General features: G+C 46.5%; 1 protein-coding gene across 1 annotated transcript; it reads left to right on the top strand.

Annotated features, from left to right (window-relative positions):
- Positions 1-2,674: 2,674 nt before the first annotated feature.
- On the top strand, positions 2,675-23,934 carry LOC142056342 (toll-like receptor 2 type-2). Its single transcript, XM_075090977.1, has 9 exons — positions 2,675-2,746; positions 5,584-5,769; positions 6,896-7,010; positions 9,453-9,551; positions 10,090-10,227; positions 10,813-10,868; positions 15,692-15,966; positions 19,237-19,368; positions 21,176-23,934. Exons 8-9 carry the CDS (start codon positions 19,355-19,357, stop codon positions 23,556-23,558), a joined length of 2,397 nt encoding a protein of 798 aa, XP_074947078.1. The 5' UTR covers positions 2,675-2,746; positions 5,584-5,769; positions 6,896-7,010; positions 9,453-9,551; positions 10,090-10,227; positions 10,813-10,868; positions 15,692-15,966; positions 19,237-19,354; the 3' UTR covers positions 23,559-23,934.
- Positions 23,935-23,965: the final 31 nt, after the last annotated feature.

The raw sequence follows: 23,965 nt of genomic DNA on the forward strand, positions 1-23,965 counted from the left end.
GTTTTCGCAAAAAGTTTATTTCAGTAAATCAACAGTTCCTGCAAAGAAAGCTTTGTTGAAAGATACCCTGCCAGCTGTGCTTTCCCATGCGTTTGAGTTAGCTCAGAAAGAGGTAGCGACTGGGTGGGATAGTCAAAAGCTGCTATATTTACCTTCTTTACCTGCTCACGTGGAAGGTGCTCCTAAGCCTACCTTTGGTTTCGGTGTCAGAAAAATGGGATCATCGCTGAATGCTTTTCAAAACTATAGTGTTTTAATGGCTTGATTGGGAACTAGTGCCTGGGGGCTTTGGCTGCTTTCCACGATGCGATGCGTTGTGCTGGGTGGGAATCTGTTTGACTCTGGAATTTAATCGTAATCGCTTGTGATTCTGAAGGAAGGTTCACATGTTCATATGAACTCTGATGCTCCTGAAATCGGTGCTAAGGCATGAGCAATAGGCATAACCTATTACTTTCTATGCACCTCTTGCCTATGGCAGGAGAAGTAGAGTGGGAGTGCAAATGTAGTAAATATGGAGAAAAAAACCCAAGTGATCATTTGGTTTGAAATGCAATGAAGTTCTTTATTCCCTGGATAATGTTGCTTGTTGTATGGCATGTTCACTGAATTTTGGATTTGCAAAGGCACAGGAGAGAAGAGAGGATGTGCAAAGCTGCGCTCAGCTTACCCAGCTCATTCTGTTAATTCTGTTAATTGTTTTAAGGAGATCTGTATTTTCCATGCACTGAAGTGGAGCTTTTCCTGAAGTACCAGCGAAGGCGATGCTTTTCTTGTATCTGCAACAAACTGTAACAAAACCAACAAAGCCCCACAGAGTTCTGATCGGCCCCGAGTCCCTGTTGTAAGTAACGTGTATGTTCTAGACAGAATAAATCGCTGAAAAAGAGAGGAAAAACCCCATGCAATAAACAAAGCAGTCGCTGGAGAGTTCAGGGAGAGCAAAAAAAGTTAGAAATGGTTGGAAAATAAGACCTCTGTGAAAAAGTTAGTCAGAGTTGTTAAAGTGCCAGCAAAAAACAAGGGAAATGAGCCGCAAACAACTTGAGAAATATCGTTAAGAAAGAAAACAATCATTCTCTTTAATCAAACCAGAACAGATCAAGAAGTAAGTCCCCTGGGAGCTGTGTACTATTAGGCAAAGTGTTTCATAAAACTTTTTGTAACAATAACTAAGGAATGTAACAAGCTCATTAAGGTTACCAGGAATAATTGCTGCTGTCAGGAGAAATCTGTAGGTTAATTAGCAATCCACTGAATGCAAGTGGATTTGGGCTCAGTTAAAAATCTTCCTACAGTAAAGGGAGAGATGTAATAAATAATTCCACTACAAATTTCTTGGTACCGAAATTTTTATAATTCTGTTGGAGTGAAACTGGAGAGGTTGCTCTAAAGACCTCTCGTTGTGAGCAAAATAATGCTCATTTCTTGCCTTGTGCCAGGAATTCCTTATAGCAGCATCCAGAGCTTCACTGATCGTTCTCAAACTGGTACCATTTTTTTTGAGAAACTTCAGCAAAAGTAGCTCTCAGTTAACCCAAGAAATGCTTACGATTGCAAAGGGAGAAGCAAAAATACCAGTATAGAAGCAGAATAGCTTGAAGAGTTCACTAGTAGAGCTGGCTATGGAGGGGGAAAAAATCAGGGGCAGTTCAAAGCGGTCACTACTGCTTTCAACCCCAATGTGAATGCTACATAAACTCAGGACATTCAGTGTTTCGTAAGACAAGACATAGGAGAAGTGACAGCCACCCTTTTTCCCTGCTCCCAGCGGGTTTCTGGCTTCTTAGATGTGCATTGTGAACTGGGGGTTACCAAGTTATCACTGTCCTTGGACAGGACACACGGGACATCTTGGCCAAGCCTGCCTGGTTTGTCCAGAATTTCCATCCTGTAGCCAGGGAATATTCCTGGCACATTTTATTAATGTTTATAGGTACTATGAGAGACAACATCTGGACAAAGCCAGCATCTGCTGTAGGGGTGTTCGGGTGCCGTAGCCTCGCCAGGCTGCAGCAAGGCCCTCACAGCGTTACGCTGGAGAGCTAAGGGAGGAGGAACAATCCAATGCAACGCAGCTTCTCAGTAGCAGAGGGCAATGCTCCGCTGGGACCTTGTTTCTTGGGAAGTGCGGCTGCTACAGTGCTGAGGTTGCTTCTGCAGGGAGGGATCTGGACTGCCCAGCAGCGTGGCTGCCACCGGTCCGGCCTGGGAGCTGGGTTTGAACTGCTTGGGAGCAACAGACTGGCCAGACCAAGCTGCAAATACCACAAAGCACATGGGGGACAGTGCAAGTCCCTGAAGGCAAGCTCACCTGGGTGCACGGTTGTTTCTTGCTCTCGTGGCTTTTGTCATGAGCACGGTGGCAATCAGCAGGTCTGTCCTACAGCTTCTGCAGCTGGACCTGGGCGTGTAGGACTGTTCCAGCCACTTGGAGGCAACAACCAGCGAACAGCTTGCTGTTACACTTGCAGAAATGAGCCTGAAAGCTCAGGGGCAGCTGGGAGATCCGATTGCCAGAGGGCAGATGAGCTCCTTGAGGAGAACGTTAACTGCCTTAATCCCTGAAGAGGGCGGAAGGGGAGGAAGCAGGGGAGGTGCTCACCACCTGCGTTGGGGCTGGCAGTGCCTTCAGTTCCAGCACCCAACTTCTCTCTGCCTCGGGAGAAGCCTCGGTGCCACCTGGGAAACTGCAGCCTCAGCAGCACTGCAGCTTCCCGCAGAGCCAGCACTGCTGTCCTGCCAGGTGAGCTCTTGCCTGGTCTTTAAGGTGGTAGGTTGGCATTGCTTTCCAGCATTTGCTTTTCTCCCTTCCAGCCTCAGGGAACACCTGTTGTCTATTTTTCATAATCATGGAGTAACCTCCATCTTCTTTTGCCCTTTCTATGTACTTGCTTTGCTTTCAGCAATGTGTGGGAAAGGTGCATGGCAGCATCTCACCATTGCCGTGGGCACATTTTAGTTTTACCTTTGACTCCTCTGCCCCATCTGGTTGTTCAGTCTGTCTGTTCACTTCTGAGGGGGAAATGGCTTGGAGCAGGGCTTATCACATCATCTTCTGCAGCAACCTTGGGTGGGCTGAGGGTCACTGTCTCCCCAGGACTGCTGTGCTGGCATGGCCCTCTTCTGTCCCAGCAGCATTGCAACACTCACCCTGCCTTTTTGGCAGGAGGGAGGGTGGCAGAGTAAGGGGTCCCAGCTGGAGAAGGAGATCCCTGGCATCGGTCGGGGAAGTTTGCCAGTCCTGCACTGGAGACTGCTGGGCGACACCCAGCAGTGCTCCCTGTCTCCGTGAGCTGGGGGATGTGGAGGAGCGGGAGACAGTGGGTGATCTGTGCTCTGCCCTGTCGTGGGTGAGTGACAAGAGTATTGCAGGGCGAGGATTTATTGTCCCAGCTCTACAACAGTGTTGCAGCTGAGGTCCTGGCAGCTCGCACCCGCCTCTGCAGCTCATCACTAATGCACGGACACAGGCTCTCCCCTGCTGCTGAAAGCTGAGTATTACTGCTCCTCCCTCCATCTCTGGAGTGGGTTTCCCTGCAAAAGCTGCCTGGCCGTGCCTGCCTGACAAAAATGCCTCCTTTGTCACTGTGGGTTGCATGCCACGCGGCTCGCTGTTTCTGTGACCCCTGCTGTATTTCATTTCTTGCTTCTTTCTTCAACAACAGCAGCAGCAGCACAAACTCTCAAACCTTTTCGAACTTCAGGGTTGCTCTGAAGGGCGACCATTCCTGGCCACTCTCCGTGGTTGTGCACAGGAGCTGCTCCCTGGCCTGTTCGGGATTTTTGCTGCCCTGCTTGGGTGGGGGGGGGGTGATTTGGCATTTCCATCCAGCCCCACACACCTCTCTAGACTTCTTGTTGTTTGGAGGCTGTCAGCAACCTGCAAGAGCAGGGACCACGTTGGCCTGGAATGAGGGGCCTCCCCAGTGTATGAACCAGGGCCAGATGAGCTGCTCTAACTGGTGTGGATGAGCTTCTCATCTAGCATAAACCGGTTTTTTAATAATTGTCAGCTAAACTACTAGCAGCTAGGCTTGGCTCGCAGCTGAGTGCGTATGTATACATCTCTTGGAAGGAGCACGTCCCCTCTGTGAGTGACCAAAAAGCCCCCATTCTCTTTAGTAAACACAACTCCCATGCAGTGATTTCGAGAAGGTGATGGTCCATACCCTGACCATCCCCACCACGCTCTCGGGTATGGCTGCCGTACCCATGGGGTGACAGGCTCTGCCAGACCCCCTTTCTCCAACTGCGCTGGCAAAACGCTCGGTTTGCTGGGAGCCATTTGTTTGGTTTTAATTTTGACTGAACGTACAGTTTGCGAAGGGAAGCTAATCCTTTCGCACGTCTTCGTTAGCACAGATGTGGAGGAAGCCTGTGCGCTGGACCCGCTCTGGCTCCCAGAGACGGCGACGTGGAAGGCAGGTCGCCTTCGGCAGGCTGGAGGTCAGCAGGTGCTGTGGTGTGGGGCTGTCTTGAAACTAGAAATAAGCTCCTTCTCACGCAACGTTGAGGTGCTGCAGTGAAGCGCTTGGCCATCAATGTCCTGTGAGAACCTGCTGCGATTGCTGGTTCTGATTTAGGGAGAGAAATGTTTCACTTCATTGGCTCGACACAGCCTTGTTAGATGAAAGGTGTTTTGCAGTGCAGTGTAGGAAATGCCAAAGAGTGCAAACCAGATGCTGAGGCTGATAAGGGAACCTTGCAGAAACAGCAGAAAACACCATAACCTTCCCACCGCTCTCCTCAGATGTGTGAGACAGTGGTGTGGCTGTGGGAGCTTATTGCTTTCTTCTCGGCAGCTCTCACGTGAGAAAGGCGGCACCTCAGGGGCGGTCCTCCAGCTGCTTGCACGCGGACTGGTTCATAATTCCTCCAGCCCGGCTCATGAGAGTGCGTGCACCTCCTGGACGGGGTGTGTGGCGCTCATGAGGGAATGGAAAATGACCTCATTGCCGCCCTGTTTCTGGAGCAGCATGGAAAGCCCTTGCTCCCCCTTGGCTCCCCTCGTGTTTTTCAGCTGCACGACCCACAGTTTGTGGCGTAAATTGTTTCTGGAGCTCAGCAGTCATTTTGTATCAATCCGCTCTTTCCATAGCTGCCTGCAGGTCGATCGGTGTCTCTGCGGACAGCTAGCAGTTGTTAACCAGAGGAGAAGCCAGCCCTACTTCTGTTGATGAAAGCCTCCGCTTAATCACAGTTTGTGTTCCTCCTTAGCTTTTAATTAGGCACCAACCACCCCTCCCTGTTGGCTATGGAAATCAAGCACACACTGTGTGTGCCTTTGGGCTCCCACTGTTAGCACCGCGTTCAGATCATGCACTCACCAAATGACTTTGAGTACTGAGTTTCAATTTTTCCTGTCTACGTCCTTGGCATGTAATGCTCTTGCCAGGGCTGCAAGAAACCAGACCGCAGGTATCTTCTGCTTAATCAAGGCTCAGTTGTACAATTTTCCTATGCCGTTGCTTTGGTGAACACAGATGCTGTTGAGCAATTTTGTCCTGGCACTTTGCTATGACTTTCACCACCGCTACGTGACAGCAAGCACAGCTGGTCTCCCTCTCTCCTGGCTTGCAGGGTCTGCTTACACTTTTGGTTGCAGCCTTGAACGTGTAGCCTGGCGTGAGCCATCCGTGGCTTACAGAGTGGGATGCTCCTGATGGCAAGCAGAAACCTGGGACGCAAATTCAAGACCTGATGGAGATGCTGGGGATGGACAGCCTGCAGGGGCTGAGCTCACAGTGACACAAGCTTTTCCTGTCTGTAAGTATTTCTGCCTTCTGAGTGAGGGTCACAGGCAAGATGACGAGTTTCCCTTGCAATAGCTGACATTCATGACCCACGTCAATACCCTGCAGCAATGTGCAACTTTGGAAGCCCTCAACTCACAATGTCATTAAGGAGAAATATCTTTGTGTCTTTTATAGATGGCCGGCAGCACGTTCACTGGTTGGTGAGGTGTTTGTTGTTTTTCTAAGAAATGAACCTTTCTGTTCACTTGAAAGGTTTTTAATAATTTATTGGTTTAAGGACTAAAATTTGTCTCACAATTTGTTGAGGACTAAATAATGGCTTACAGAAATGCTTTAAAATCCTTAAGTGAAATATAAAGTATCTTTTAAACTCTTATTTATTAGCTTCCTTAGTGAAATGTAAGCCTGTGAGCATCCTCCAGAACAACTTATGTGTCTGAAGCTCCGTAAGCCGTAGGTTTGGTTTTGGCTGCAAGAACCTCATCTGCTGTTTGCTGTAATAGAGAAAGCTAAAGCCTAACCAAGACAGTGTTGTTCTTTCTGAAGAGCTGGCTTGAGGGATGAGCAAAAGGCTCTTAGATGGCCTTCCTTCTGTCCTTCTCTGTGCCTCTTCTTGTCTGAGTAGTCCTTTGCCAGTCGACCAGCCCCATCCGCAGACCTGTCAAGCAGGAGTTCAACTTTCTTGGCCAAAGCATCACTGATACTTTATAAATAGAGTTTGTTAGAGAAGTCCTCAAGAGACTGAGTATCGAGTTCTATAAATAAAAATAGGAAACAGATGGCACCAATTTCAAAAGTTAAGTAGTTTTTAACTAGTCCAGTAACTAATGTTCTCATATACCTACAAAAATATTACAGTTTTATCTTTGCAAAGATCAAAAGAACAACTTTGAAGCACTTGCCAGGCACACACAGCCATGCATTTTAATAGATGACAGACCAAATGTATCCTTACAGTAATGGGACTGACTTGCTGATTTCAAATTCCCCCATGTATTCCTGCAGTGAATAAAGCCTAATGACTGCTTTGGTTTGGGTTTTGGGGGTTTTTTTTTGGTGTTTTTTTTTTGTTTGTTTGGTTGGGTTTTTTAAATTACTACTACTGTAGACCCAGTGTTGCTTCAAATGTATTGCAGATATTAAGAGAAGCCTGCAAGTATGGGGTCTGAGAGCGAGCCTGGTAAGGATGTGTTTCGTGTGAGGAAGAAGTAGGAAGCCTCTGGAGCTGCCCAGGTCTCCTCAAGAAGCTGAGTATGTCAGGATCCACCCGTTTAGCCCAATCCACTTATTCACAGGTATCTATTTCAACTTCCAGAAAGAGACGGAGAGAAGTAGGACCATAGCATGCCTGACCTAGATTGGTACAAGCTGGCTCTCTACTGCAACATGGTCTCTCGGACAGACTGTACGTATGAACTCTAACATGACCGAGCCCACGGCAGCTGCAGCACTGTCTAGCAGCAAGTGGAAATGTTGTGTGCCAGATGCTGCAAACTCAGAAAATTGTCTTCCAGTTGTACAATTTATTCTGAGGGCAGAAGAGGCTGTTTCTCCCCAACTAGAATAAACCTTTTGGAGTCCGGAATTACAGCTGAGCTAAAGCTTGCTCTCATGTCAGATGCCAACTTTTATTAGTTTGTCTGCAAAACAGCTGCTTCTGCTTTCCACAAACACTGAATACAGGTTCAAAGTCTGTCTCTCTCCTGTGCCTCGCTGCTCTGCTTGTTAAGCCAAACCCCACGCTACCAGTGGGAACGCCGCTGTGCGCGCCATGACTCTTAGCTCCTTTTATCTTACTGAAACTTGGCTTCCCAGGACAGGGGCTTCTGTTTGCCTAGTTTGTTTGTTACACGCATGCATGTTTGTTTTTAAGGGGTCTAACCTTTAACTTAGCTTGATTGAAAAGTGTATTTTTGGCAGTGGTGATGGAAATACAAAGCCCAGTTAAGAAACCAGTGGATCTGGTAATGGTACCGTTCTTCTGCAGTCCCCATTAAAATGGCCTGGAGTTGAGTTTCCAGAAGGCCTACGTAAGAAGATGGAGGACAATGTCACCTCCAAAATCTGTGCAAAAAATCTGCGGCAGGGATGTTTTCTCAAAATTGGTCTTATCCACTAGACCTTAAGGTGTCTCCTACAATAAAGAGAGAAGGGAAGAAAGTAATCTTCCTTCTGGTAGGTGGATCATCATCAGGTCACATTTAGTGACATTTCTAATGTGCTTTAAGAATTAGACAACATAGTCTTACCTCAGTGACAACAGAGTGAGAGACTCGGGCAGAATTTGAGATCCTGCTGCCCCTTTAGACATGTAGGAGTTTAGCATTTAGTTCTCTGGTGTCCCATATTCAGTTGGCACTTCATATCTGGAGGCTCTGGGGTTGAGATACCAGTGGTTCCTGCTGGGTGCCTGGCTCTGCTTCTGAGGATGTTCAGGAAGTCTCCGTGAAGCTGGTGCCAGCCATCCCTGCTGGTGTCCTGTGATTCAGCTCTCACTCTTATCTCCTCTGCCCACCTCTTCTGCAAGGCTTAATCCAGTTCCTAATCACCTGGCTCCTTCAGAAAACATATCCAGAGAGGAGAAAGTAGCAACTCCTTTTCTTCCATAAATCAGTTGTAGGAGCATTTACAGAGATTTGGGAGCTTTCAGGTTCCAAAAAATCCCACTCTGCCTCGGGACTGGAGCAAGCATGGGGTATCTGCCCTGAAACTCTGTATGTATCCTGCTTATTGTAGAAGAAGGAGCAGCTGTGATGGCTTGCCTTGCATGCAGATTTCCCCCTGCCACAGCCCCTCGGACAGAAGACTACAGCTTTCCAGAGCCAGGCAAAGCCAGTGCTTCTGCGTGCAGGAGCAGTCTTGTCCTGCTGCCTGCCAAATACAGGCTGGATTAAACATATGTGCTTGCAGTGACCCAGCTTTCAGCCACTTCCCCACTGGCGGAGACTGGGAGCTGAGGGATCTTGCTGTCTCCAGTCTGTCCTGTCTTCTGGCTTTCTGCCCTGGAGGAGGGGAAATGGAGGAAGGAGGGGTGGATGCAAGCACCCCCCCCCCCCCCCCCCCCCCCCCCCCCCGACAGAGGACCCTGCAGCAGCTCAGCGCCTGCACTACCTGATTTCCTCTTTAAAATGCAGTAGGGATCCAGCTAATTAGAGAGTAAACACACCTTTAAAGGCACAGCTTTATCTACAAAGGTGTTCTCTTTCATGCCAAAAGGTATAGTGAAAAACGAGTACCAGAGGGGCAGGAAAACCCCTGGCTGAACTCTGAAGCAGGAAGTGCGAAACTTCAAGGACAAAACAGGACAGAAAAGCCTCCGAGGCTCGGTGGTGCACCTCTCATCTCCCCGTGCCGTGAGGGCAGCTGGGGTGAGGCCCTTACTCCGCCTGCAGTTTCCAAACTCTTGCGCAGCCCGGCGTGGCGGTGGTTGTGCAAGGCCAGCAGTGCCGAGGCGGGCATCTCCCCGGGCCTCCCCAGCAGGTCCCCCCCATCACGGCTGCCTCCCAGCCTGGGGGTGTCCTTCACCCCTGACATGCCCCTGGGAGGTTTTGCTCCTCTTGGGATGGCAGGATCTGGCCTGGGTAAGGCTAAACCTTGTGAAGACAAAGGAAGATCTATTAGTTGATGATCTTAGAGGTCTTTTCCAACCTTAATGATTCTATGAGCAATCAGCAATTCTTTATTTATTTTCAGGTATTTCCTGGTTTCAGTGTTGTGTGATGTTTACTGAAGATGGCCAGCCATAGTAAACCAGCCAAGTGAAAAACTGCAAATGAAAAAGCCAGCTGCACGGTAAAGCTGGTCCCTTGCCCTTGAGTGCTTTAGTCGTTTCAGATTAGGTGCTTGCTTGCTGTTCCCCTGCAGATAGGCTTACAAGGAATCGCCCCGAGACAAATCTGCCCCCGCTCCCCGCCAGCAGAAAGCTTAGGCACCTCTGGAAAGACTCTCTGGCAAGAGGAGGGATTAACATGCCTGCTCGTTAACTTTGGCAGTGTGCGTAGCCCTCCTTGTGCCAGCAGAGTTAGGGAAAGTGAGCGGGGAGGGGTTACTTTATGATCGGTGGCGTTCCTGGGGAATGGGGTGGTTTCTTTTGGGGACTTCCTACCAGGAGTAAAAGGCAGAGGGGAGCACAAAGCAGTTCCTTCATGGCCTGGAGGCTGTTTTGGCAGGAGGAGCAGCACAGAGCCAAAACGGATGGAAACACTCCCTTCTCCCTTAATCCAGTGGCAGACCTGACTTACCCACAATGAGTCAGTGGTATCAATGTTGTCCTGTTACTCAGTGAGAAGTTATGAGCTCACAGGTTGGTTTTTTTTTTTTTTTTGTGCAGCAAACCAGCTTGCCAGCTCCTTGCCAAGTTCCCCATGAAAGAGAAGGGGCTGCCCAGCCTGGAGACAGGATTTCTCCACCTGCAGAAACAGGGAACAAGTCAAACTCATTCATAGGCTGTATTTCATCATGACAAGTTGTGAGGAAAACTTATTTTACAGAAAAAATTAGACCTCTCAATGGTAGGAGAGTCCGGCCAGCCTTTACCTTATCTATCCCTCCTCCCGTTACTCTTTGCATTTTTGTTAGTGACTTTTGAAAAATACTATTCAGCTGGAAGGCTTTGCAAATGTCAGAGGGGACTCTATCAGATGGAACCATGGAGACACCAGAGAGATGATGGAGAGAGAGTCTTCTCAGCAGAGGGTCATGGCTCTCAGTATGCTTTGCTTGGCCTTTTTGTCCCAGATGTGAGCTGGGAACAAAGAGTTCAAGGAACCAAACCCGGAGAAATAAAGTACTCTGAAGGACTGATTTTAAAGGAAATTTGTTGAACCTATTAATCATGGAACATACAGGAAATTAATTTAAAATGATGTCATAAAAATAGCACATGAAACAAGTGCAAATGTAACATAATTTCTATAAATAGAAAAGAATCATTATACCGATACTTGTGTAAGTTACAAGCTGAAAACAAACCAGGTGGCCAGTCTATTGGGTAAGAGTTGTGAAATGCTGGATGCTAACACCCAAAGAAACAAAGATCTTCTTGTGCCCACAGATGCAAACCTCATGGTGAGCTCAGCGTTGGAGGAGTATCACCTCAACTGATAAAAGGTGAGTTCATCTAATTTGATACCTTTTCCCACAGTAGAGCAGATGTAAGGTAGACAAATTTTATTACTGTATGGTTATCTCTGAGCCAACCTATTCTTTTCCTGAGGTTGGTTGTTTTTACTGCTTTTTTTGCCAATGATATTTCATTTGATTCCTCTTCCTTTGATAACTCTTCTGTCCAAAAGCTGCAAACTACAGAGCAAATTACTTGAAAGCATGAGTTACCATGCATCCTACACGTATTAGAGATCTGCAAAAGTCTTTTTAGCGTTACCACAGATGCCTGTTTCAATCTTTGTATAAGTTCCCTACTTGCTTTCAAGTGAAGAGTGGGGTTTTTTTCTCTTGTTTTCTGTTACCCTGTGCTTGTAATCACTTATTGCACCAGGGTTTTAGTCTCTGCTGGAGTTCCTAAGTCCTGCTAAAAGGTCTAGAGGGTTGGCAACGTTTCTGGAACATCACTATTGGAGTAATGGGACATTGCTAAGAAAGGGCTATTCCCTTTTAAGGCCATGCCATTGCTGCCTGGCCTGTGCTCCCTTTCTTCAGGCAGACAGCATGACATGGTGGAAACCGCTGGGTTGAAACAAAACATGAAGGAAAGGAAAGGAAAAAGGAAAGGAAAGGAAAATTTCATATCAAAGCTGTTGACTAATGCACCACCCTAGGAGAGTGTGGTCGGCTGTGGTGGGGCTTGCGCAGGCAACTCCAGACCATCCTGGACATACCTCCACTGCCAAGGCACAGCCACGCCTTACATACCACACCCAGGTAACTTTGTTTGGGTGTCAGAGAGGAATTCAACTCACAGTTGGTAAATTTGGGTATTTCACATTAGTAGAATTCGCCTTGTTTTGGGGGTTGATCTCCTAGTACAGGGTGTTTCTCTCTGTAGATGCTGTGATAAAGACAAAAAGTCGTATTGCAGGACAGGCACAAGAGTCACACGGTCTGTTCTGAATCTATCATTATTAAGCTGCTACTGCTACACTCCAGAAAACTTGCAGAAGAGCAAGAAATGCAATCTGAGGATAATTTAGGAGGAATGATTAAAATAACTGAGTGTGTACTTGAAAATAATCTTGGGATGTCTGTTTTCAATCATGTTCAAGTCTGGAAAGTCAGAGAATGGTCAGATATTGGAAGTATCTAATTATTTGAAGATGTTTTGGTGGCTCTGTCAGATTCAGCACACGCTTTTCAAATACTTATTGACATAATTTTAATATCTGGATTTTCATTTTTAGTAAAAATGGTGTTTTCATGGGTGCTTACAACTTCACTGTAGTCAAGCTTCTGAAAAGTTGATCAAAAAAATTATACAAATGCAATAGAACACAATAGAAATAATCCCTGCAAGAAACTCACAAACCATGCAACTTTTCCAGTGCAGAAAATCTTGGAAATAACTCATTAGATTTTTTCTAATTTTTGAAAATATGGAGCTTTGATAGGAGATAAATCAGGAAGAGTGCCTGCACTGAATAAAGAGCTTCTGAGGTCTTGAAAAACTGAAAATAAAGATTTGGAATGGACTGTTTTTCTCTTTCTGAAACGTACTGTCAGGTCTGAAATATTTTGTGGTACAGAGGGAGGCAGCAGTTGAATGCAAAGCCTGAACTACCTGTGCATAATATACACTGGCATTGTCTTTTTTGGAACCAATACAAAAATCTTGATATTTTTATGGCATATGATAATGATCTGGTTCATTTCCTGCTCAGATTCTTGCCCAACTGTTAAACACTTATTTTTTGGGTTTTTGTTTTGTTTTGGTTTTGTTTTGGTTTTGTTTTTTGCTATAACAAGCAGTTAAATATGTATCTCTGCATCCTAGCACAGTGTTTTCCATCTCTGTACAGGAAACAAACTCTAGCTGGTTCTGCAGTGACTTGGTCTCATTCCCAGTAATGTTTCCCTTCCGTTAAAAAAAAAAAAGAAAGAAAAAGGAAATAAAGAGAAAAAAAAGAAGGCACTTTTTCAGTGTATTAGCACCAGATAGACCTAAGCACGAGACGTGTCCATGTTCTCTCAGCAAGACAAGATAAGATTTGCTGGATATGCAACATGCATATCTCTTTGCCTAGCCTCTCTCAAAGGAGCTTTTCCTCGTTGCTGAGTGAAACCGTTTTTCCTCCTTGCGGGAAATTCCAGTGCTGGGATGTTAAACCCTAACTTCCTCACAACAGCCTGCTGCTGACGGCTTGCACCCGGTGGGCTGTGACAGAGTATTTTCTCTCCTGGCGAGCTGAAATGAAGCAGCAACTGTCCAACAGTGAGCATAAGAGATCTCGTTCCCCACTCTCCCCAACCCCCAGTAGTGCAGCTTGTGCCGTGTTGGGTACGTGAGGACCCCAACCCTCGGGCACCTACAGTGGCCCTGATGGCCAGGGATGTGCTGGGGGGATGGTGCCATCTCAGCATGGGCAGGTTTGGTGCCGCCTGGGAGGGCAGAGCTGAGGGTGGTTGCAGCTCTGTCCAGAAACCTACAAAATCCTTGTTTTGAAATAGGCATGGCACCTCATTTTCTTAAAAACTGGAAATATGTTTTATGTCTCCAAATACCTCTCTGGGCATCCCATAACAGATTACCTCTGTTGTATAGTTTGGGATACAGCAAAGCAAACTGATTGACACAAGAGTGCAATATATGTACAGCAAAGAAAAAAAAGTCCTTCAAAATACTAAATGAGTGGTACTTTGGAAAGCTACACAGAGGTATTTCCTGAAGGTGTCTAAAAACCTGAAGAAGTAGCTTTGTGTGTTCATAATGTTGAACCAATTAACAGTATGAAAATTACAGAAAATATATTAAAAGAAAATGTGACTTCCAGATAATGTCTGTTTTAGGGGATGGATCTGCAGCAGCAGCAACCTGGGAGCCCATTTTCCCAGGTGATGAGACGTACATTTGGGCTGACCTCTGAGGTCCCAGTACCGTGATGTTTGTGTTTCAGGTTTCCGAGTTCTACAGCCTGATTGGGCTCCCTGTGGAGTGCCTGTGGAGATCCAGGATTATGAATACGGGAAGTATGAGGGCTGGTACAACCAAGCTAGCCTGTAAGAAAAGCTGAGGTCAAGGCTGCTCTGAACAGCCTCTTTATGGGTCTTAGGCACCTGCCTCCACATGTGATTCCCATCCTTGTGTCTTCTCTGGGAGCTGGACCCCTTCTGCAGGGATGCAGGTGGCACTCAGAGGAAGTTATATTCAACCAGATGTATTGCCAGACAGTCCTCTCCCCAACGTGTGCTGAAGAAGATTCATTAGTTGTTGGTATCAGTTTTATATTTTGCCTTACTCCTTGCAGCATGCCAGGATGTCCTGTGGCAGGCACACTTGTACATGGGCACCTTTGATCCCACTGTGTGTCCAGTGTTTGTGTGCAGCTGAGCTACCCATCCGCATGCTTGACTGGCAGGTCTGGAGGGCAAGCAAGGGTGGTTGGGGGGATCTGTTCCTTGTGAGTTGTCTCAAAGTTCTCCTTTTGAAGTAACAAATTTGTGCGGTGCTGATAACAGGGTTTTGTGTGTTTATCATAGTGGTCTTCAGAACAGGGTGCCAAAACTTACTATGGTATTTACTGTTTTATAGCTGTGTATTAATGGAAAATTCTAATGTTGCTGTCAGAAACAAATTGATTTCACCCCACCTAAAGTGCAAAGTAAGAAAGGAACTGCGTTGTCCAGCTTTGCCTTGCATGTAGGCTGCTTTCTGTTGATGCAGTTTCCTTGGGAGTCAAGAACTCATCAGGATTATTTAGGCAGAAATGAGGTATTTTCTCTTGTTGAATCACGCTGATGCAACTGTTCTAGAAAAACAAGACTTTCTATATTATTAGAATACGGTTCCATGTCTTAGCTTGTGAACTTCCCTTCTAGCTGTTCCTCTGTTAAGGCAGAAAATCAGCGTCACGTTATTCCGACTGAATCCTTTCAGAAAGGATATTATACCTGCCCCCCCCAACTCTACTTCCTTAGCAGAGAGTCCTGAAGGCTGGCTGTTGAATGAGTCCTGTGGTTTAACTCCAGCTGGCAACTAAGCCCCACACAGCCTCTTGCTCATTCCCCTTTGGTGGGATGGGGGAGAGAATCAGAAGAGTAATAGTGAGAAAACTCATGAGTTGAGATAAAGACAGTTTAACAGGTAAAGCAAAAGCCGCGCACACAAGCAAAGCAAAACAAAGCAAGGAATTCATTCACTCCTTCCCATGGGCAGGCAGGTGCTCAGCCACCTCCAGGGAAGCAGGGCTCCATCACGTGTAACAGTTACCTGGGAAGACAAATGCCATTGCTCCGAACGCCCCTCCTTCCTCCTTCTTCCCCCAGCTTTATATGCTGAGCATGATGTCACATCATGTGGGATATCCCTTGGGTCAGTTGGGCTCAGCTGTCCCAGCTGTGGCCCCTGCCAGCTTCTTGTGCACCCCCAGCCCCTCACTGGTGGGGTGGGGTGAGAGGCAGAAAAGGCCTTGACTCTGTGTAAGCCCTGCTCAGCAGTAGCAAAAACACCCCTGTGTTATTAACGCTGTTTCCAGCTCAAATCCAAAACATAGCCCCATACTAGCTTCCGTGAAGAAAATTAACTCTATCCCAGCCAAAACCAGCACAATGAGTAACCATTTACACAGCGTTATCACACTCTGCCACAACACCAGGGTGAGGACAGCCCAGCAGAATAATAAAGGGAATCTGCTCCTTTGCATTTAAACCTCCAGCCTGAAGAGCTAACCAGAGGACTAAGTGGCTGGCAGGGTAGGCCTGATATAGAACACAACAAAGTTAAAATTGTTTATTTTTCATTATAATGTTCCTTTTTGTTGTAGTTTGAAGACGAATGCCCAAAGCCCTGCAAGTCAGATTAAAGCACAGGCACCAACGGTGCATGCCAAGGCTCTGCTTCCAAGACCATGAAAGGATGCCAAGCCGTTCTGCTTTCAATTACATAAGTATTATACCTCCTGCTCCAAAGACTGCAAGCACAGATTTGACCGCTTTTCTTCGCCATCCGCTCCCAGCAGGGGTTAAGAGTACCCTGGGCTCAGCCTGGCTGGCACCACTGCGGCTGATCTGATGTGCTGACACATCCTGGTTACCAGGGGTAAGTATCAGGAAGCAGTTTTGCACTGCTTGCAAAGATTTGGAAAGTGTTTCAGCTAGTATCGCCAGCCAACGGATTTGTGAGTTCCCTCCCTTTTCTACTGCTTCTGCCTTTTCTTTGAGGCAGGGGTCTGGGGCAGGGTGTTGCCTGGGTTGGGGCCCTTCTGCACTGCTCACTTGTCCTCTCTCAGCAGAAAAGCAAAAAGAAGCTCTGAATGTGGATGATGACATACAAGAGGAAGGAGAGGAAAGGAAGGGGCAGGCTGCAGGATCTTCTCATGTGGAACTGGGGAGGGGAAGTGCTTTAAAGAGTGCGACATACCCAGATACTGCAGGAGATGGAGAAGTCAGTACCTCTGGCTGGCAGAGGGGAGAGCGCTGCAGGGGTCTAGCGACTGAAGTCTGATCCTAAAGCCACGTTCCCCAAGTAACACAGCACAGATGCAGAAGGAGGAGGCAGTGGGGATATAACGGTGAAATGATCCTTGTAACTCTGATGGCAGACTGACTGAGGACCAGTGTTGCCACTTGCTTTGTGGTTTTTGATCAACAGGTCCAACAGGACCCTGTGGGGTTCTGTCCCATGTAAATATACTTCAGTTTCTACATCTATTTTGGTCAACACTCATCTAATACAGCTCCCTATCACTCCTTGCTGGCCTGTGTAGCAGCAGCAGTTTACTAGTGGAGGAGAGTTGTGGCAGGAGCCCATCCCTCTGCCAGCAGAGGCAATGCAGGGACCCAGCACTGAGCAGTGGGAGGCAGGGACGCTGAGAAGGCTGTAGCTGGGGGTCAGGGAAGAGCTGGCTGAGGGAAATATGTGCTTCTTGTGCTGCTGCCAGAGAAGCAGGAACATAAAAAGCAGGAGACCTTAAAAATTATGACCACAGCTCTGTCTCAGCCTTATCTGTCTGCTGGTAAAGGCTTGTGTGGTGTCTCTGCTTGGAACATCTGCAGTTACAAAAGCACAGGCTCGTTGCAGTTCTGTGCCCTTCTGCTGGGAAAAAGTAATCTACTGGCACAGGTGGAGGTATGTTCCTTTTTTAATGCTATAAAAGAGAAAGGATAATCATAGCTTAAACATGGAGGAGGAGAGGAAGCACCCACAAGGTGCAACTTTGTTCAATGCTAAACATGGAGAAAAAGCAGATGAATGGCATTCCCACCTTAAAAGACAGCAGCTTTCTCCTACTTTAGACTCTCTCATTTCAGAAGAGTCCAAGCTGCAGCTCAGTTTGGAAGCTGATGCTCTGAGGGGGCAGGTGGCTGATATCTTGCCTCTGCATTTGAGACAGCTTGTGGAGGTGTTTCTGTCCACCTTGAGCATCCTTGGACCTTCCTGACTCCAGATAACCTGATAAATCCTGAAAATTGACTCGGAATGAGAGAGAGATAAGTTGTGCTGCTTGTGGACTTTTTTCCTACAGATGGAAACAAGCAGAAGGCCCACCCTGATTTGGCTTTTTAGGCAGCTTGCAGAAATGAACTACTTGGTTTGTGAGCTGAGACATGGGAAGGTGGGCAGGGTTGCTCTGGTCTTCTCTTTCTGAGAGAAACCAAAAACCTGGCCCAGTTTAGAAGCATGGTAAGAGTGAGCTGAGCCTGGATGTTAGGAGAAAGTTGGTACTTCTGAAAAAAGAGCTGGTGCCTAGACTCTCCACAAATGCATGGTGGTGAAGTTGTAACATAGAAAAGTGCGCCCATTTCACATTCAATGAAGTATGTGGCCTCATATGTGGTTGTCTTCTCTACAGCTCTTCACAAATTAAACTATATTTAACTTTATCATGGAGTTGCAATTTGTATGGCAAAAACATACAGGAATGAGCCACGTGAAACCCAGAATTAACATTTTTAAACATTTTGAAAACTAAGAATCTTCCCTGTTGAAGAACAAGAACCATTCCAGCTGAGAGGGGATAGAGGGAAGAGGTAGCTTTGGGGAAGCTGATGACACCCCTTCACTAAAAGATCATTTCCCTTCTCTGCTGTGTCCCACAGCTGCTCTGTCTCTATTTTAAAATATTGTTATGCTTATCAACCATCCTCTGTAGCAGGAAGAAAATACAAGGGTATCTCAATTTTTCAATTCCTTTTTTTGGAAAGCATCATGTTCTTAATCTAATGCGCAGTGCTAATTTCAGTGCAGTGAGGCTGAAGGTTGCTGTGAGATGTACTTGGGCTTCTGCCTGAGCTTTGCCACACGTGAGCACACAGATGCTGCTGTGGGCCCTCTGACAGGTGGCAGGAATCAGTCTCTGTCTGCTCTCAGACAGGTATGCCTTGTTGCAGGTGGGCAGCAGATCGTGACAATTTCTGCACGCAGAAGAGAAAGGGAAACTGCAGTAGGAAGGTTTGGTGTTTGAATTTAATGGGTTTCCCTTTCAGAGCTGGTAGGAAGACTGCCTACCCCTTTATGCGTGCTTGGCTATTTGACCAACCATGTGTTTAGTTTAGTCAGGCTAAAATAAATATAATCAAACCTCCCCTCTCAAAATCACCTTAAATGTTTACAGAGGGATACTTTCTTTCAAACTGCGTCTTTTTTTTGGGACAGAATGTCATTCCCATTCTTATGCATTTTCTATTTGTTGGTAACATATGACTACAGTGTCCTAGGAAATGAGATGATGCTGAGTGTTTTGCTAGTTCTCTGTCTAAATGATTTGACTCCAACATTTACATCAATATATATATATGTATCAGTGTATATATTGATAACATTTTACAGAACCTGCACAACAAAATAACTTGGCTGTGCTGAGATGTTCTGTCGCTCAGTAGAGTTAACAACCCTCAAGTTCATACCAAACAGTAAGTATCAAAAGTAGAGATACAGGGAGGTGAATGCAGTTCTGCCTAGGAACTATTTCTGCACTTGATGCTGGAGGAAGTGATTGTGAAAGAATGACTTGCGCAAAATGGTTGCATCAGCCTTTCCAGTGATGGACAATGTCTGACAAAAGGAAGGAGATCTGCCACTAAATTTCAGGTTGCAAAGAAAAGAGCGCAGACACAATCTATGCTCATTTTTATGTCCTCAGTCAGCAGCAGCAATAGAAGTTGTTGAAATGTGAGTTGGAAGGGCAGTGTCACATGTGCCGGACAATGCTGAACTCTTTGGAAGCCATAGTTTCCTTAGGCAAGCAGCCACTAAAGAAAAGCTGTGCAAACTGGTATGCTTCACTGGCTGAATAGTTAGAGGACATTGGGAAACTGTCAACATAAAGTTTTGTTTCAGAAGCCAGGTTGAAATATTTTCTCACTCCAGGACTGTTGTCGCATCAGACCTGCCAAAGAGTTTCCAGCTTTTCTTGTACTTGGAGGCATGAAGTGACTACTTGGATCTTAGAGTACATGACCAGCACACGAGAAGACGGAAACACGGCATGCAGGACACAAGGTAAGTATTTACTCTCTGTCTATTCAGGATTTGGCACTACCGTTTGCCTGTAGTACTGGAACTGCTTACAGCAGCTTGTGAGCTTTAATAAGTGATTTATTTTCTGGTGTAGCCCATGATGAAATGTTCTTTGGCACCCATGGCAGGAAACACAGCCCTTCTGTAAATTAAAATCAGTGTTGTTCTAATTACATGTACTGTTTATAGGGTGATGGTGACATCCAATTCCCATCTACCACCAGTGCTGATTTACAGAAAAGGGCGATAGACTCGTTTGGTTGCCTATCAGCTTGTTCTGCCTTTCCAGTAAAGAATGTAAATTGCTTACACAGTGTGTAAAAGGGTGTGCCAGCAGCCTACACAGCTTTGCTTCTTAGAAGCCCTGAGACTGGTGAGACTCCATGTGGGGGACACCAGAATCTCTTCTGGGAAATTTTGTGGTGTTGGAAGCAAAGCCCACTTGAAGGGCCAAGAGCGGGGGGCATGCTTTTGCCTGCTGAGTAGCCATAATAGATGGGCCAACTGATGCTGCAAAGGCTGTGAGCATTTAGAATCACAGAATCATTTAGATTGAAAAAGACCCTTAAGATCATCAGGTCCATCTGTTAACCTGACACTGCCAACTCCATCACTAAATCATGTCCCTAAGCACCACATCTACACATCTTTTAAATACTTCCAGGGATGGTGATTCAGCCACATCCCTGGGCAGCCTGTTCCAGGGCTCGACAACCCTTTTGGAAAAGAAATTTTTCCTAATATCCAGTTCAGACCTCCCCTGGCACAACTTGAGGCTATTTCCCCTTGTCCTATTGCTTGTTACTTGGGAGAAGAGACTGACACCCACCTCACTACAACCTCCTTTCAGGTAGTTGTAGAGGGCCATAAGGTCTCCCCTCAGCCTCCTCTTCTCCAGGTTAAATAGCCCCAGATCCCTCAGCCACTCCTCATAAGACATGTTCTCTAGACCCTTCACCAGCTTCATTGTTCTCTGGACACGCTCCAGCACCTCAATGTGTTTCTTGTACTGAGGAGCCCAAAACTGAACACAGTATTTGAGGTGCGGCCTCACCAGTGCTGAGTACAGGGGCACGATCACTTCCCAACTCCTGCTGGCCACACTATTCCTGGTACCAGCCAGGATGCCATTGGCCTTCTTGGCCACCTGGGCACACTGTTGGCTCATATTCACCTGGCTGTCAACCAGCACCCACAGGCCCTTTTCCACCAGGCAGCTTTCCAGCCATCTAAGCCTGTAGTGTTGCTTGGGGTTGTTTTGACCAAAGTGCAGGACTCAGCACTGAGCCTTGTTGAATCTCATACAATTGGCCTCAGCCCATCATTGATCCAGCCTGTCCAGATCCTTCTGCAGAGCCTTCCTACCCTCAAGCAGATCAACTCTCCTGCGCAACTTGGTGTAATCCGCAAACTTACTGAGGGGGCACTTGATCCCCCCATCCAGATCATTGGTGTTTTAACCATCTTTGCCTGTTTAGGGTTGTGTAATGTGGGAGATATAAGAGGTGAGACCCGCAGCCAACACGCATATGAAAAGGCAGGACATTGAGAACAGTCCTTTATGACTGTTGAGATATGGTATGGCGGTACTCCAGAGATGAGTAGCACACCATATTTGCAGGGCTGAGCAGCTGAAGGAGGACAGGAAGACTGACACCACAGGATAACTCTTACAAGAACAAATTTGATTCTGAACATCCTAATAAAATTGCACAGGTTCTTGTTTGTCTTCAGTTGCTGTTCAAAACTAAAAATTGACACTACCTTCTCTGCTTTCTGTTTCCTACAGCAAAATGTTCAACCAAACGAAACACAAAACAAGAACTACGCACACCTGGCAAGCGTGGGCTATCTACATGGTCTTAGCTGCAAACCTCTCGGAAGAGCAACCGCTGAAGCAGGCTTGTCCTTCATGTGATGCCACTCAGCTTTGCAACTGTTCTTCCATGGGCTTGGATGTTATTCCCCAAGGGCTCACGGCCAAAATAACAGTGTTAAACCTGGCCCACAACAGGATAAAGCACATCCGGTCCCGGGATCTGCAGCAGGTTGTGAACCTAAGAATCCTACTGCTGCAGTCCAACAAGATCAGCTCAATAGACATGGACTCGTTTCACTCCCTCGGGAAACTGGAGCTCTTGGACCTATCAAATAACAGCTTGGCTCACTTGTCCCCTGTGTGGTTTGGGCACCTTGTTTCGCTCCAGCAGCTCCGCCTTCAAGGGAACTCCTACAGAGACCTGGGGGAAAGCTCCCCCTTTTCTAGCCTGAGGAACCTGAGCTCTCTCCACCTGGGCAACCCATGGTTCTCCAGGATAAGGCAAGGGAACTTTGAGGGCATTGCGGTTCTCGACAAGTTGTGGATTGACGGTGACAATCTCAGTCATTATGAGCCGGGAAGCTTGAAATCGATTAAGAAGGTAAATCACATGATCCTAAACATAAGAAGTATTAATGTATTCTCAGCAATTATCAGGGACCTTCTGCACTCTGTCACTTGGTTAGAAGTGAGAGAAATAGCGTTCAATATACCTGCTGAAGTGCAACCATTGAGAGTCATGTCTTCTTCTTTTGCAAAGAAAATTTCTTTTAAACAGACCTTATTAACAGATGGTACTGTGCCGGCTATTGTCGGCATTTTAGGAGACATGCCAAAATTAGTGGAGCTGGAGATGACAGACTGTAGACTCTTGGGAACTGGACAATGGGAAAAAAAAATTCAGGCAAACCAATCAGAGACTCTTAGAGTTCTGACAGTAGAGAATTTACTTATAGAAAAATTTTATTTGTTTACAGATCTTCAGGTTGTGGAATATCTACTACCTCTTCTTACCAAAGTGACAGTTGAAAACACCAAGGTCTTTTTAGTACCATGCAGGCTTTCAAAACATCTTCAGTCATTAGAGTATCTTGACCTTAGTGCAAATTTGCTTGGAGACCGGAGTTTGGAGCATTCGGCCTGTAAGGGTGGTTGGCCCTTACTACAAACTCTGAATTTAAGTCAGAATTCACTGAGTGACTTAGAAATGACAGGTAAAAGTTTATCTCATCTAAGACACCTAACTCTCCTAGATATTAGCCAAAATAATTTTGGTGAGATTCCAGATGTGTGTGAATGGCCAAAAACCCTGAAATATTTAAACCTCTCCAGCACTCAAATTCCTAAACTAACGACTTGCATTCCCCCAACGCTGGAAGTTCTGGATGTTAGTGCTAATGCGCTGAAGGAGTTTGGATTGCAACTCCCGTTCCTCAAAGAGCTGTACCTCGCAAAAAACCAGCTGAAGACCTTGCCTGGTGCCGCACCCATTCCTAACTTAGTGGCCATGTCAGTCAGAAGAAATAAGCTCAACAGTTTCTCCAGGGAGGAGTTTGAGTCGTTCAAGAAAATGGAGCTGCTGGATGCCAGCGACAACAACTTCGTCTGCTCCTGTGAATTCGTCTCCTTCATCCACCACCGGGCCGGGATAGCCCAGGTGCTGGTGGGGTGGCCAGACAGGTACATCTGTGACTCTCCCCTGGCAGTGAGAGGGGCACAGGTTGGAGCTGTGCACCTCTCTCTGATGGAGTGCCACAGGTCCCTCGTGGTGGTGTTGATCTGCGCCCTGGTGTTCCTGGTCATCCTCATCCTCGTGGTTGTCAGCTACAAGTACCACGCAGTCTGGTACCTGAGAATGACCTGGGCGTGGCTCCAAGCCAAGCGGAAGCCCAAGCGAGCCCCCCCGAAGGACATCTGCTACGACGCTTTTGTTTCCTACAGCGAGAACGACTCTGACTGGGTGGAAAACATAATGGTGCGTGAGCTGGAGCAGGCCTGCCCCCCCTTCCGGCTCTGCCTCCATAAGCGTGACTTTGTGCCCGGGAAGTGGATTGTGGACAATATCATTGATTCCATAGAGAAGAGCCACAAAACGCTCTTTGTGCTGTCCGAGCACTTTGTGCAGAGCGAGTGGTGCAAATACGAGCTGGACTTTTCTCACTTCCGCCTCTTTGACGAGAACAACGATGCAGCGATTCTCGTCCTCCTGGAGCCCATCCAGAGCAAAGCAATTCCCAAGAGGTTCTGCAAGCTGCGGAAGATCATGAACACAAAGACTTACCTGGAGTGGCCTCTTGAAGAAGAGCAGCAGCAGATGTTTTGGGAAAACTTGAAAGCAGCCTTGAGGTCATAGCACAAGTCAGCAACCCCTATTTTAGCATGTTTCTACAAAGGATATATGTCAGTGTTTTTCCTGCTAAGAATTTTTCTTTCTTATTTTCCTGCCTAAGGAGAACTGGCTCTTTTGCTTATATAAATAATTATCATCTTACTAAAGGAGAAAGACCCACCTTAGGCTTTCCAGTGATTTGCTGCTTTGATCTTTCAAAATCCATGCCTATAACTATGATATTTGGCAGCCATGTTGGACTTCATATGCTTTTCATATACATTTAGCTGAATGTAGGCTATATCTGTACTTTTTACTCCTGTTACCACATCCCCAAGTTGTTCCTAAAAATGCCATTGTAATATACAAATGAAAATAAAAGCCAAGTGCTTCAATACTCCCCCATGTCTGTTATTCCTTAGTTTATTTTT

The sequence above is a fragment of the Phalacrocorax aristotelis genome, chromosome 4 (genome assembly GCF_949628215.1).
Source record: "Phalacrocorax aristotelis chromosome 4, bGulAri2.1, whole genome shotgun sequence".
Taxonomy (NCBI): domain Eukaryota; kingdom Metazoa; phylum Chordata; class Aves; order Suliformes; family Phalacrocoracidae; genus Phalacrocorax; species Phalacrocorax aristotelis.